General features: G+C 54.4%; 1 protein-coding gene across 1 annotated transcript in view; it reads left to right on the top strand.

Moving 5' to 3' along the window:
• Positions 1-10,392, top strand: part of DENND6B (DENN domain containing 6B) — a gene marked incomplete at its 5' end in the record, with an annotated part of 35,522 nt that extends 25,130 nt beyond the window's left edge. The window contains 6 exons of the mRNA XM_019509709.1: positions 656-745; positions 2,661-2,714; positions 3,237-3,346; positions 4,480-4,582; positions 7,948-8,022; positions 9,110-10,392. Of these exons, the coding sequence (XP_019365254.1) occupies positions 656-745; positions 2,661-2,714; positions 3,237-3,346; positions 4,480-4,582; positions 7,948-8,022; positions 9,110-9,232 (555 nt within the window). The remainder of the gene's footprint in view (positions 1-655; positions 746-2,660; positions 2,715-3,236; positions 3,347-4,479; positions 4,583-7,947; positions 8,023-9,109) is intronic.
• Between the last annotated feature and the right edge of the window lie 1,820 nt (positions 10,393-12,212).

The raw sequence follows: 12,212 nt of genomic DNA on the forward strand, positions 1-12,212 counted from the left end.
GACTAGACATCAGGAGGCGCAACTTCACGGTCAGGGCGGCTAGGATCTGGAACCAACTTCCAAGTGAAGTGGTGCTGGCTCCTACCCTGGGTGTCTTTAGGAGGAGGTTAGATGAGCACCTTGCTGGGGTTGTTTGACCCCAGTACTTTTCCTGCCATGGCAGAGGGTCAGACTTGATGATCTACTCAGGTCCCTTCTGACCCTACCTACTATGAAACGAGGCTGTATTTAACTGCTGAAGCCCATGATTTTCTGTATCTCATGGGTCAGCCTATATTATACGACCATGGGTTTATTGCCCCAGAACACTCTTTTTGTCCTGCTGCTCTAGTATTTTTCACCTAAATTTAATCCTGGTGCCTATTTAGCAGGGGAAGTGAGAGCTGATCATATTCTGAAGAGTTAAGCCATATAATGTGAACGAGATCTTGTGTTAGCGTCATATGTGGGTGGATCTTTCACTTTAGGCAGTACATGGGAGCATGCACAAAATTGATTTATCCAGCTGGGTCCTCCACTGCCAGTAGTCACAGCATTCAGGTTGAGAATGCTGCACGCACTTGCATGGCCTCCATACTTAGCTGTCAAAGCTGCTGACTGAAAAATGTTGTCACCTTGAGCTCCCTGCTTTGCTGTAATGTCTTTCTGTCTGCAGGGGATTCAGAGGAAGCGCCCATCAGAAGTCCAGAGCGCCCTTCTGAGGCGTCATCTCTTGGAGCTGACCCAGAGTTTCATCATCCCCCTGGTGAGTTCAGGGTGGTCTGTCGGATGGAGGAATGTGGGGGGGATGAACGGGAATGCTGCTGTCCACCCTTCTGTAGTGTCTGAACAGCCATCATGGATTCAGATATGTCACACCAGTGTGCTCTTAAAGGGTCACGTCATTCTTGTAGAGGAACAGATTGTCATAAAATCATCATCATAGAGAAGCTGGGCTGGCAGGGACCTCTAGCGGTCTCTTCTAGTTCAGTCCTCTGCCTGAGGCAGGATTATCCATATCCAAACCATCCTATACAAACCATCATCTAATCTCTTAGTAAAACTACTGCCAAGCCTGTTGCATCTCATATTGTAACACCCAGACCTGCCCCAGGTAAAGCAGGGAGACCGCAGCAGCCAGTGTCCTGCTTTTATAAAAGGTTATTAATATAAACTCAAGAGATCCTAGGCAGAGGCTGTGCCCCTGCTATAGAGGAGGGCAAAAACCCTTCCAATCTGTACCAATTTGACCAGGGGGAAAAATTCCTTCCTGCCCCCATTGCAGCATCAGTCTGCCCCTATGCGGAAGGGCAAGACTCTCAAGCCAGGACTCTGTAGGGTTGATCCCAGCAGGAGCATTGGCATAGCCCAGTCCCTATCCCCAGCCTGGGCTGCAGTGCCTCTGAGGGAGGCTTAAAAACCCCTTGACAGAGAGAGCAAAAAGGGCAGGGGGTAGCAATCAGCACTGCCCAGAAGCCTGGGAAATTCCCATAGCAGAGCACAGACATCGCTACTCCTAGATCATCTCTGCTCAGTGGCTGCCCACCCTCTCCTTGAGCACCTCCAGGGATGGGGAGTCCACGACTTCTCTGTCTGTTCATAGGCAGGTTCTAGGGCAGACCTGTCCAGTCCCAAGAGTTGATGAGTGGCATGGGGCTGGTCTGCAGGCCAGATCCTTCCAAGATTGGCGCCCAAAGTTGGTTTGCAGGTGCGATCAGGGATGCCAGGACAGCCCCATGGTGCGTGGGGCTGCGTCATCCCAAACACGGGATGATCTGTGGACCAGGAAACTTGCTGGTGAGGGATTGGTGGCAGCAATGATTGCTGCAGCTGTGGGAGTAACTAGCACTGCCACTGCTCCCCTGCTGCCATGTTTCCAGCCCTATGGGAAGCCCTGTGGCCCAGATGACGCATCTGTGCAGGCTAGATCCGGCCCATGGGCCAGAGGCTGTGCCCCACTGTTCTAGTGGGTTTGGCCATTACTGCGCCTGGCAAAAAGATCTGTGATCCTGCTCCTAACATCAGGTACCAGGAAAAAAAAAAACCTTTTCCCTTTGTGCAGGTTTTCCTTGCAGTTGGCTTCTTGCACCTACTTGTGGTCTCAGTCAGTGTCCAAGGCAAATGTTTATAGCAGGTGTCGGGAAGCTAGTCCTGTGAAAACTAGGCTAGAGAAATCCCCCTGCCATCATCCTCTCTTGGAAAAATGTGGTTAAGATCGATACATGAGTTTGAGAACTTCAAGTTCCTGAAGGCCCCTGCTGTGGCCCTGAGCTTGTGGTGGGTGCCACCAGGGTGGTAGTGCTTTCTCATTTCCAGCCCCACCATCCTCTCCCATGCTGGAAAGCTGCTGACTCCCAATGCCAGCCTGTCCCATTAGAAACACGGTGATTTCTCAGCCTTCCTTCCCTGGGAGCATGCCAGCAGTGTCTTAGAGTCCTAGTCCCTGGTGTGGATCTCAGCCTGTATTACCCCCAATGCTTCCACTGCAGCCAGTTCTGATGTCCTGGCTATGGATGGGAAACCGGCCAGCAGGAACAACTGCACGTGTGCAGACACACAGTAAAATGAAAAGGGAGTGGAGCGGTACCCAGCGTGCTCTTCTAGCACTGGGAGCACAGTGTGGAAGTGAGTGGCCTTGCAGCAGGCTCCAGTTCTAACTGGTGTTCACTGTTGTTCCACAGGAGCACTACATCGCCAGCCTGATGCCTCTGCAGAGGGCCATCACACCGTGGAAGGTAGGGGCGGTGTGGGCTGCTGGGACTTGATTTCCAGACGTGGGCTGGGAATGGCTGCACACTTGTACTGATCGTTTTCTTTGCGAATGGCCCCAGTGGCCCAAATTGCAACAAACTGCTCATGTATGGGGAAAACAACTCCAGGACCAGACCTGCCGAAATCTTGGTGTCAAGGGGTTAAGATTTACTCCCCCACCAAGCAGGTGGGACTACTATAGGAAGGATGTAGTTGTCTGTGGCCCACCGTGCACAAGGACAGGGTTGTTGTCCCTGGGAAAAGGAGTTTGGATAAACATTGGAAATGGAGGCTTGCTTTCTGCAGTGATTTTTCAGCTCAGCAAGGTTGTTAACAGGTCTGCAGATAGGACTGTCCTAGCAGAACTGCAGGAGATGTATGCTTTTGGGTATTGCTAGCTCTCATGGGTTTTGGATGCATCCTGCATAGACTGCTCCTAGCAAGTCTTAACCCCATGCTGGATGCACCTCCTAGCTGCCTAGTGACATGTTCTCTCTGTTGCGCAGAATCCTCCCCAAATCCGGCCTTTCCGACAGGAAGATTTCATGAAGACCCTTGAGCATGCTGGTCCCCAGCTCACCTGTGTCCTGAAGGGGGACTGGTTAGGTCTCTATCGGTAAGAACATGGGGTCAGTTGCCTTTTTCTCGCAGTGGGGACTGGCTTATAATGCACATACCTGCCAGATCCTGATTCAGATGTGGTGAAAGGAGAGGGCAGCACAAGCACAAGCCTAGTCACTTGGGAAGCTTGACGCCAGGAAGAAATTGGCTAACTAATACTGGCCAAGGGCAGCAGCAGAGCTTATTCCCTGTTACTGATTCAAAAACACTGAAAAGAGTTGGAACTTGGCAGGCTTTCAGCCTGTAAAACCTCCTGCTTTGAGGCCTGTGTTAATTAGTGACTGATAGAACTGAGGAGAAACTTCCCCCATAGGCACACTTACTCCATTACTGCCCACCTGGCTCCTGTCACTGGCAGGACACTACCCTATACAGGCCCTGGGTCTGGTCTAGCATGACAGTTGTTGTGCCTTCACTGCCTAGCCCCAGCCCTGGCGTGACTGTAAGGTGCTACAGGATCTTTAGGAAATGATGGGATGGGAGGGTCCCCCTCACTCTTATAAGAAAATTGAGCTGTGAGCAGAGAGGGAAAGCCTTCACCAGAACTAGGAAGGAGGAGAAAAGGATCTGAAACCTGGTAGTCAATGAGAAGAGAGGCAAGGGAGGCTTGGTGCCAGAGGAGACCCAGAGAGCAGACAGTGGTGGCACTCGTAGATTTGGGTGTGAGGTGGCTGGCATGAAGTTGATTCAGTTTTGAGTTTTCTGCCCTGGAGAAAGGTGAATACTTCCCTGTACAGCTTAGGGGTGACAGTGATGGGCACTGATTTCTGGGCACATAACTAGTAGTAAGATACTAACAAGCAGGAGGGTTTTCAGAGGAAATGATGGGGATTGGATGCAGGCCAGCCCCTTCCAGGAGATCCCATCTGCTGCAGTCCTTAGCTGTGGCATTTTTCCACAGTGTGTTCATTTGTTGATCCACAGCTGGGGTGGGCAGGGGCAGACAGTTGCTGTCCGTCTGTGTCCATTATGATACTGAACCAGGAAGTGTGTAGCCTCCAGGCCCTGTGTTAGAAACACCTTTTTAGTAGGACGTGAGATCAGAATGCAGCAGAGAAACCCCCCTGCCATTTGCCAGGGCCCCGTGTCCTTTCCTCTGTCTCGTCTCAGCTCCATCTCTCCCCTCAGGCGTTTCTTCAAGTCTCCCAACTTCGATGGCTGGTACCGTCAGAGGCACAAGGAGATGACCCAGAAGCTGGAGGCTCTGCACTTGGAGGCCATCTGCGAGGCGGTACGTTCCAGCGGCAAGAACACTTGCTGGGTTTCTAGTGCTTAATACCTGCAGGGAGGGGCTGGCACATCTGGGGCCAGGGCTTTCAGAGGTGCAGTTTTGTTTGTGTCCCTGGGGAGCAACTCTGCCTCCAAGGGAGGAAGGAGGACCCAGGAAATTATAGGCCTGTTAGTTTTACCTCAGTCCTGGGGAAGCTCTTTGAAAAAATTATCCAGGAGCACATCTGCAAGGGGCAAGCAGGGGAGGTTATGCCTAGGGGCAACCAACATGGGTTCATTAGAGGCACATCCTGTCAGACCAACCTGGTGGCCTTCTACGACCAGGTCACCAAATCCTTGGATGCAGGTGTTGCAGTGGACGTAGTCTTTCTGGACTTTAGGAAGGCTTGCAACACTGTCTGTCACCCTATTTTTGTTTTAAAAAAAAAAAAAATTAGGCGGCTGTGGTGTTAATGGCTATGCAGTCAGATGGGTTGCAAACTGGCTAGAGGGCTGCACGCAGAGTGATGGTGGGTGGGTTATTTTCGACCTGGAGGGATGTGGGCAGTGGGGTCCCCCAGGGCTTGGTCCTCGGGCCTGCACTGTACAACATCTTCATCAGCAACGTGGATGAGGGGGTAAAAATCACCCTGCTCAAATTCGCAGGTGACACTAAGATGTGGGCAGAGGTGGGCACGCTATAAGGGAGGGACAGGCTACATCTAGCTCTGTACAGGTTACAGGGGTGGGCAGATGAGAATAGGATGGGTTTCAATACTGAGAAGAGCAAGGTATTGCACCTGGGGAGGAAGAACCAGCAGCAGACCTACAGGCTGGGGAGCTCCCTTCTTGTCAGTGCAGAGGCAGAAAGAGATCTTGGAGTCATTATTGATTCCACGGTCAGTAGGGCTAACCACATCTTGTCATGCATCCACAGATGCATCTCGAGCAGGTCCAAGGAGGTGATCCTCTGCCTCTGTGTGACACTGGTCAGGCCACAGTTGGAGTACTGCATCCAGTTCTGGGCACTGCACTTCAGGAGGGATGTGGACAACATGGAGAGGGTAGAGAGGAGGGCCACCCGCATAATCGGGGGTTAGCGGGGCAGGCCCTATGAAGAGAGGCAGCAGGACCTGAACCTGTTCAGCCTCCACAAGAGAAGGCTGAGAGGGGATCTGGTGACCGTCTATAAACTTACTGGGGGGACCAGTGGGGAACAGGAGAGTCCCTGTTCCCCCGAGCGCTACCAGGAGTAACTAGGAATAACGGCCATAAGTTGATTAAGAGTAAATTCTGGTTGGACATCAGGAAGTGCTACTTCACAGTCAGAGCAGCTAGGGGCTGGAACCAACTTCCAAGGGAAGTGATGTTCGCTTCTACCCTGGGGGTCTTCAGAAGGAGGCTAGACAATCACCTTGCTGGGGTTGTTTGACCCCAGCATTCATTCCTGCCCATGGCAGGGGTCAGACTTGATGATCTGCTCAGGTCCCTTCTGACCCAACTACCAAGCATGGCCATGATGGCATGACTTGGGGGCTTGGATCAGCCCAGCCTTCCCAGCAGCCAGCATACATCCTGTGCTGGCTCCTGTGGGCAGCTGCTGCTCATTTGTTGTAAGACCATAGGAGCTGCCATCGACTGGGGGAGACCCTAGGTTCATCTTGCCCAGTCTCCTGTGTCACACAGCCACAGAGAAGGGAGGCTGGAAGAGAGAGTGACTGGGTCTGACCAGGGTTTTTTCCCCCTTTCCTCTTCCCCTTGCAGCCTCCAGCATGTAAAGCATGGGAAGCTCTGATGCAGAGGCCATGCTGCTCATCCCTGTGCTCCATAGCTCCTGCTGCCCCTTTCCTCCAAGCATGTGTCTAATCCCTTTTTGAATCTGGCTAAACCGTCAGCTTCCACAACATCCCTTGGCAATGAGTTCCACACTTCAGCAAGTTTCCACGCTGTGTGAAAAAAGCTTCCCTTAAACTGTGGCCTGCTCATTGCATGCTGTGACCCGTCGTCTTTGTCTCAGGAAGAGATGGGCAATGATCGATTCCCCAGGGACTTTCTTTTGGCCATTTTGTGCTTTGTGAACCCTTCTCCTGCCCCTCCAGCGTCTCTCCTGCCCTGCTGAGGCCTGGCCTCATGAGTCTCTCCTCCTAGGGAAACCTGTCTATAGTGCTTCTCATCCTCGCTGCCCTTCTTTGGACCTGCTGTAGCTCTTCTGTCTCCTCTTGGAGGTGCAGGGGCCAGAACTGGGCACAGCATCTAAGATGTGGCCACCCCATGGATTTATAAAGGGGCATCGTGATACACTCTGTTTTGTTACAATTCCCTTAATTGTCCCTAAGAAGCAGGCTTTTCAGGCCCTTCCAGAGCCGAGCAAGCCCCAGGTGGGATCTGCCTCCTGTTGCTCGACCCCTTCCTGCCCAAAGCCCCCGCAATGATTCCCTGCAGTGCACGTGTTCAGCTGTGCGGCCTGACGGGACAGTCCCGGTGCCGCTGGCCCCCACCTGAGTGTCTCCTACCTCTGCACTGCCCGGTGCTCCACTGCACAGGGCAGGGCTTCAGGGACACCTGAACTGCCTCCTTAAACACCCCCGCCAGGTAGGGGCACACCCTGAGCAGAGCTTGGCTTAGTGTGTGTGTGTGACGGGACCCTGAGGCAGCCAAGGCCATGAAGGTACAAACTCCCTTCAAGGCAAGATCCTCAATTACAGGACAGCTAAATTGAGATGTTAAAAAAAACAAAACAAAACCCCAAAAAAACCCCCTGACTTCAATAATTAGGGAAAATGCTACCACGGAACTGGGGAAGACGGAGCACAAAATAAACATTTTAAAACATGCTCCTAAGACTCTTCACCCTCCTCCCTGGCCAGTGCTTTCTTCTCTGTTCCTGGCTGGCTCCAGGGACCTTCCCCTGGGGATGTCCCTGTCTCTGCAGCAAACTCCTCGTCCCTGGAGGGTCTTGGCTTTTCTGCTGCCATCTGCTCCACACCTCCAGCCTTTTCACCTGCCAGCCCCACATGGCAGGTCCTTTCTGTCTCCACTTTCTGGGGCTTCATACCAGCTGGCTCGGTGGACTGCAGGCTTCAGGCTGGCTGGCACTCATGTAGGTCTGTGCACACTCCAGCTCCCCAGCTTGTAACTCTTTCCCCAACCCCAGCATCTTAAAAGAGTCAAAGCTCTCCGGATATGGCACTTCCAGCACCATATGAGGTCAGGTTATTAGCTAGGCCCCCTCCAGCCCCTCTGCCTTCCTGCTATTAACCCTTTCCCTTTCAGAACAATCCCCCCCAAAAAACCCCTTTCAATGTGTGCTGTCGGGTGCTGGGCGGGACATAGCTCTGCCAGGGCCTGCACTGTTCTCCTCCCGTGACTTCCCTTCTCTTCCTGCAGAACATCGTGGCGTGGATGAAAGACAAGTCAGAGGTGGAGATTGTGGACCTGGTTCTGAAGCTGCGTGAGAAGCTGGTCAGTTTTTCCTATCTGTTTGGTTTCCAAGTGGAGACCCCTAGATCACGCTTTCCCTTTAGATGAGTGCGCTCCTTCTGGGCTGGAGGGATTGGATGGAGGGCAGAATCCACCAGGACTGGCCATGAGACCCCCTTACATAGGCTGAAGGGACCCTGTTGCTCTCCTCAGCCCCACAAAGGCAGCAGTTCCCAAGGTCTGTAGATCACACCAACGTGAAGTGATAGCATGGGGCTTGCTTAGGTTAACCACACAAGTGGAATGGGGTGTTGGACCCTGTGATATATAGAACAGGTGGCTGACGTGTGGCCCATGGCAGATTGTGTAGGGGACGGGCAGCGCAGTGGGAGATGGAGCAGAAAGCAGAGCAGCAAATTGGGCAAGTAGCACAAAGAAGGAAGCAGAGCAGCAGATCAGGCAAGGGAGGGTCCGGGGCCAATTTGTGGCACATCTGCCAAAAAAGATTGGCCCTCATTAATGGCAACACCCACACAGTGATTACAGTTACAGGTATTTAGAATTGCAGAATCCCAGAGCTGCCGGGAACTGCGGCTGTCAACCCTGGTCCAACCCCTGCCTGAGGCAGGACCAGCCCTGTCCAAACACCATAACAAACTGTTATGTAAACTCGTTTGATCAAAATACTTATAACTGGCTTACTGAGGAAGATCCTAGCTGTCTGGCTTCTGCAGATCAGCTCATGCTAGCCAAGCATCCATCTTTCTTTCCTCTCCTTTATCGGCCTGCATTTCTCATCACATTATATTCTTGAGTTCAGACCTAGCTGAAAACTGTTCTCAGTGGGGGCAGATGACAGTACAAGGAGCAATGGGCTCAAGTTACAGCAAGGGATGTTGAGGTTGGATATTAGGCAAATCTTTCTCACAAAGGAGGGTGGTGAAATGCTGGGACAGGCTCCCCAGAGAGGTGGTGAAGCCAGGGGCTCCCCCTGTCTCATCTCAAACCATGGATTCCTGCAACTGTCGTGCTTGTACCCAACCAAACAACCCATCACCTCTGACTGCATTTCCCGCTTCCTACAGGCCCCCACGGTTACAGACTCTCCCTCCTCTCCTTCCCCCTGCAGGTGAGAGCCAGGTGCCATCACCTCCCTGTGAAGGAGGAAACGCTGCAGCGGGTGGGCCTCTACATTGAGACCATCATCGGCTCCTTGCCTGAGGACCTCCAGACAGTGCTGCACCACCCGTAAGCCCAGGCACCAGGACTCTGCAGGGAGGAAAGGACCCCACTGAGAGCTGTGGGCAGCTGCTGCTAGGCTCGGTAAGCGAGCAGTTTTCAAAAGCCAGCTAGTGCCACTGACCTGGACTCTGCCCGCTACTGCGTGCAGGTTTAAGTGCAGAGTGCGAGGGCTGGGACTGATGGGACCGCACAAGCCTTTATGAGCGCAGCATTTCCTGGCCACTCCTGCTCCCCCCAAGAAGCCAGAGTTGGGGTTTGGGGGGCCTCACAATGCAGCCAGGCCATCTGCATTGCAGCAGGGCCGAGGGAAGGCAGCCAGGCTCCCAGCACCCTTTGCTAGACCGTGTAGACCATACATCTTGCTGACAACGTACCATCCTTGTGATCACGCTACTGCATTATCGCTGTCACCTCCATTGTGCCCGCCGCCCTAGGGACGACCTGCTGCGGACAACGACCCGCCGGACACACCTGCAGTTCCAGCTTCCAGTGAGAGGCAGTGCCAGTCCCCTGCTATGCCTGGTCCATGGCAGCCGGGCTCTTCTGTAGCTGCGTGGACTTGGCCCAGTGTCTTGTGCAGAACTGATGGCCTTGCTGCTGTCAAAAGCAGGACTGAAGGGATGAGGACAGGGGTGAGTGCCTGGAGGAACAGGCTGTGCACTGCCCTTGCACAGCTCAGATCATCCCTCTCCTCTCTGCTCTTCTCACTGCTTCAGGAGCTGCGTTGTGAGACCTTGGCATCCAGCGGCGCTTTGCTGTCGTCTAGTCTGGTGCAGTCACTGGACTGTAGCTTGTCTGTGTAGCGGGGACCTCCAGCCTGGCCCTGGCGGCAGGTGCCCTGGGGTTGTGCTCTGGGGAGGCAGAGGTGAACCCTGCCACCTTTCATGGTGCCCTGTCCATCTCTGCTCTCCATTAGACTGTTTCTGATGTGGGTTGGGGGAGCTGGCAAAGCACAAGCCTGCCTGCCCCCTCCTGGCAGCTTCCCTTCCGAATCGGGACCCGGAGACACTGGAAGAAAGCAGAGCAGGGGCGTGGAGGCAGCTGCTTCTTCCTCTAGCCCTGTGCTCGCCTTCGGTTCTGCGGGGCTGCCCCTTCCACAGCTAGGCCAGGGCAGTGCTGTGTTGAAATGACTCCTGTATAGTAGTAAAGGGTAATTTAAAAAAAAACCTGCCTCCTGTCTTGGGACCTTGCTGGGAAAGGTGGGGTCTGCAGCAGGGATGGCTGGGACAGCCAGGGCTGCAGGTCCCTGGGCAGTTTGGCAGGTGTGCCACCCCCCGCAGTGCCACTGTGATCCCCTTCCCTTGTGCAGTTTGCTGTTCTGTTTTCTACTCCTAGCCCTGTGCTCTCAGCCTGATCTACTGCTCAGCTTTCTGCTCCTTCCTGGGAACAGCCCAGGAAAAATCGCGGTACTCCTGAGTGACAGGCACATGCCTTGCCGCAGCTGCTGTTGAAGAGACTGGAAAGGAAACCAGAGGTCAGGCCCTGTGCCCCATCCATTGGTCCTGGGGGAGGCGGTCTTTGGTTTGTCCCCACCTCTGGAGGAGCAGCCAGCAGCCACGTTACTGGGCCCAAGGCCAGACTGTCTTGGTATTGCCTGCTGCACTGGGCACTCAGGGAGCAGGGGAGACATCAGTTGCTGTCCCCAGCAGAACGCAGACCAGCCTGGGCCATGCCACTGCCCAGCATAGCAGGTCTCAGCTGGAGCAAAGTGTTCGTGTCCCAGTCCTTGAAGCAAAGCTGGTGCATGCACCTCCCAGTTCACCCCAAGACGCAACTGGGTGTTTTGCCTCATGCCCCCAGTGTGCATGGCTCTACCAGCACAGGTGCCAGGCCAGAGGCCCCAGGCATGGGATGAAGACTTGGGGATCAGGCCACACCTGGAGCATGGGCTGTGGTCTATCTCCAAACCTGTCCCTGGGAGTGGCTGGCTGGGCCTGTGGCTCTAGCCTATCCTGCTGGGACCGTAGCAGGGATTTTGCTGCCTGGGAGGGAGAGGAGAGGCACGTGCACTGCTCAACACCCTTTGGGGCCTGTGAGGCAGGCAGGGGCCTCCTGCCCATCTGCCCTGGATGGGGTTGGCTGGGGGGCCTCCAGCCAGGAGGGTGGAACAGGCCCAAAGGCACCTGGTGCCCCCTGCCTGGGACAGGCCCAAGCCCAGCAGTCGTGTGGTACCCAGGCTACCCACAGTGGGTATCTGGCTGTCAGGCAGTGCTGCCCACTGGTCTTGCCATGGCTGTGGCCTCCACAGCCACCTCCACTGAGTTGGGAGTCTGGCTTGGCTGGGGAAGGTGCCTAAGCAGTACCGGGCTGGCCCTGAGCCTGGCGTGGGTGTGCATAGCTCTGCCAGGCATGGCTGGAAGAACTGGCCTGGTGAGATCCTGCTGGCTGTGGGAGGACCAAAGCTGGTGCCTCCCTGTGGTGCACAGCAGTTGGGAGCACCGTGGTGCACACAGATAGGACCCAGGGTCCTTGCTGGAGGGATGAGCAAGACCCCTGCTCGGGGTCACTGCTGTCCCCCTGCACCTGGCCTGGGGGAGCTGAGATGAGCTGGATGCTTCACCTGCCTGCTCCGCAGGACCTTTTCCTCCCTCCACAGGTGTGGGTACAAGCAGGCACAAGGGAGGGGCTGATCTTCCCTCCCAACTTTAGCAGACTTTTTGCTGCCCCTTGTCCAGCCCTGCTCTGGGCTTTCTACCCCCTTGGCCCCCACAGCTCTTGGCACGGTGGGGGGTAGGTATGATCACTATGTTCCAGATGGGAGAAACTGAGGCACATTGTGATGGGCCGGCATCAGAAATGATGCTCAGGGGCAATCAGCATGGATTCATTAGGGGGAGATCATGTCAGACCAACCTGATTGCCTTCTACGATCAGGTCACAAAGGCCATGGATGCAGGTGTCGCGGTGGATGTAGTCTTTCTGGACTTCAGCAAGGCCTTTGACACCGTCTCTCACCCCATCCTAGTTAAAAAACTAGGCGACTGTGGCAT

Source organism: Gavialis gangeticus, unplaced genomic scaffold (assembly GCF_001723915.1).
Source record: "Gavialis gangeticus isolate Ggan-Ray unplaced genomic scaffold, GavGan_comp1, whole genome shotgun sequence".
Taxonomy (NCBI): domain Eukaryota; kingdom Metazoa; phylum Chordata; order Crocodylia; family Gavialidae; genus Gavialis; species Gavialis gangeticus.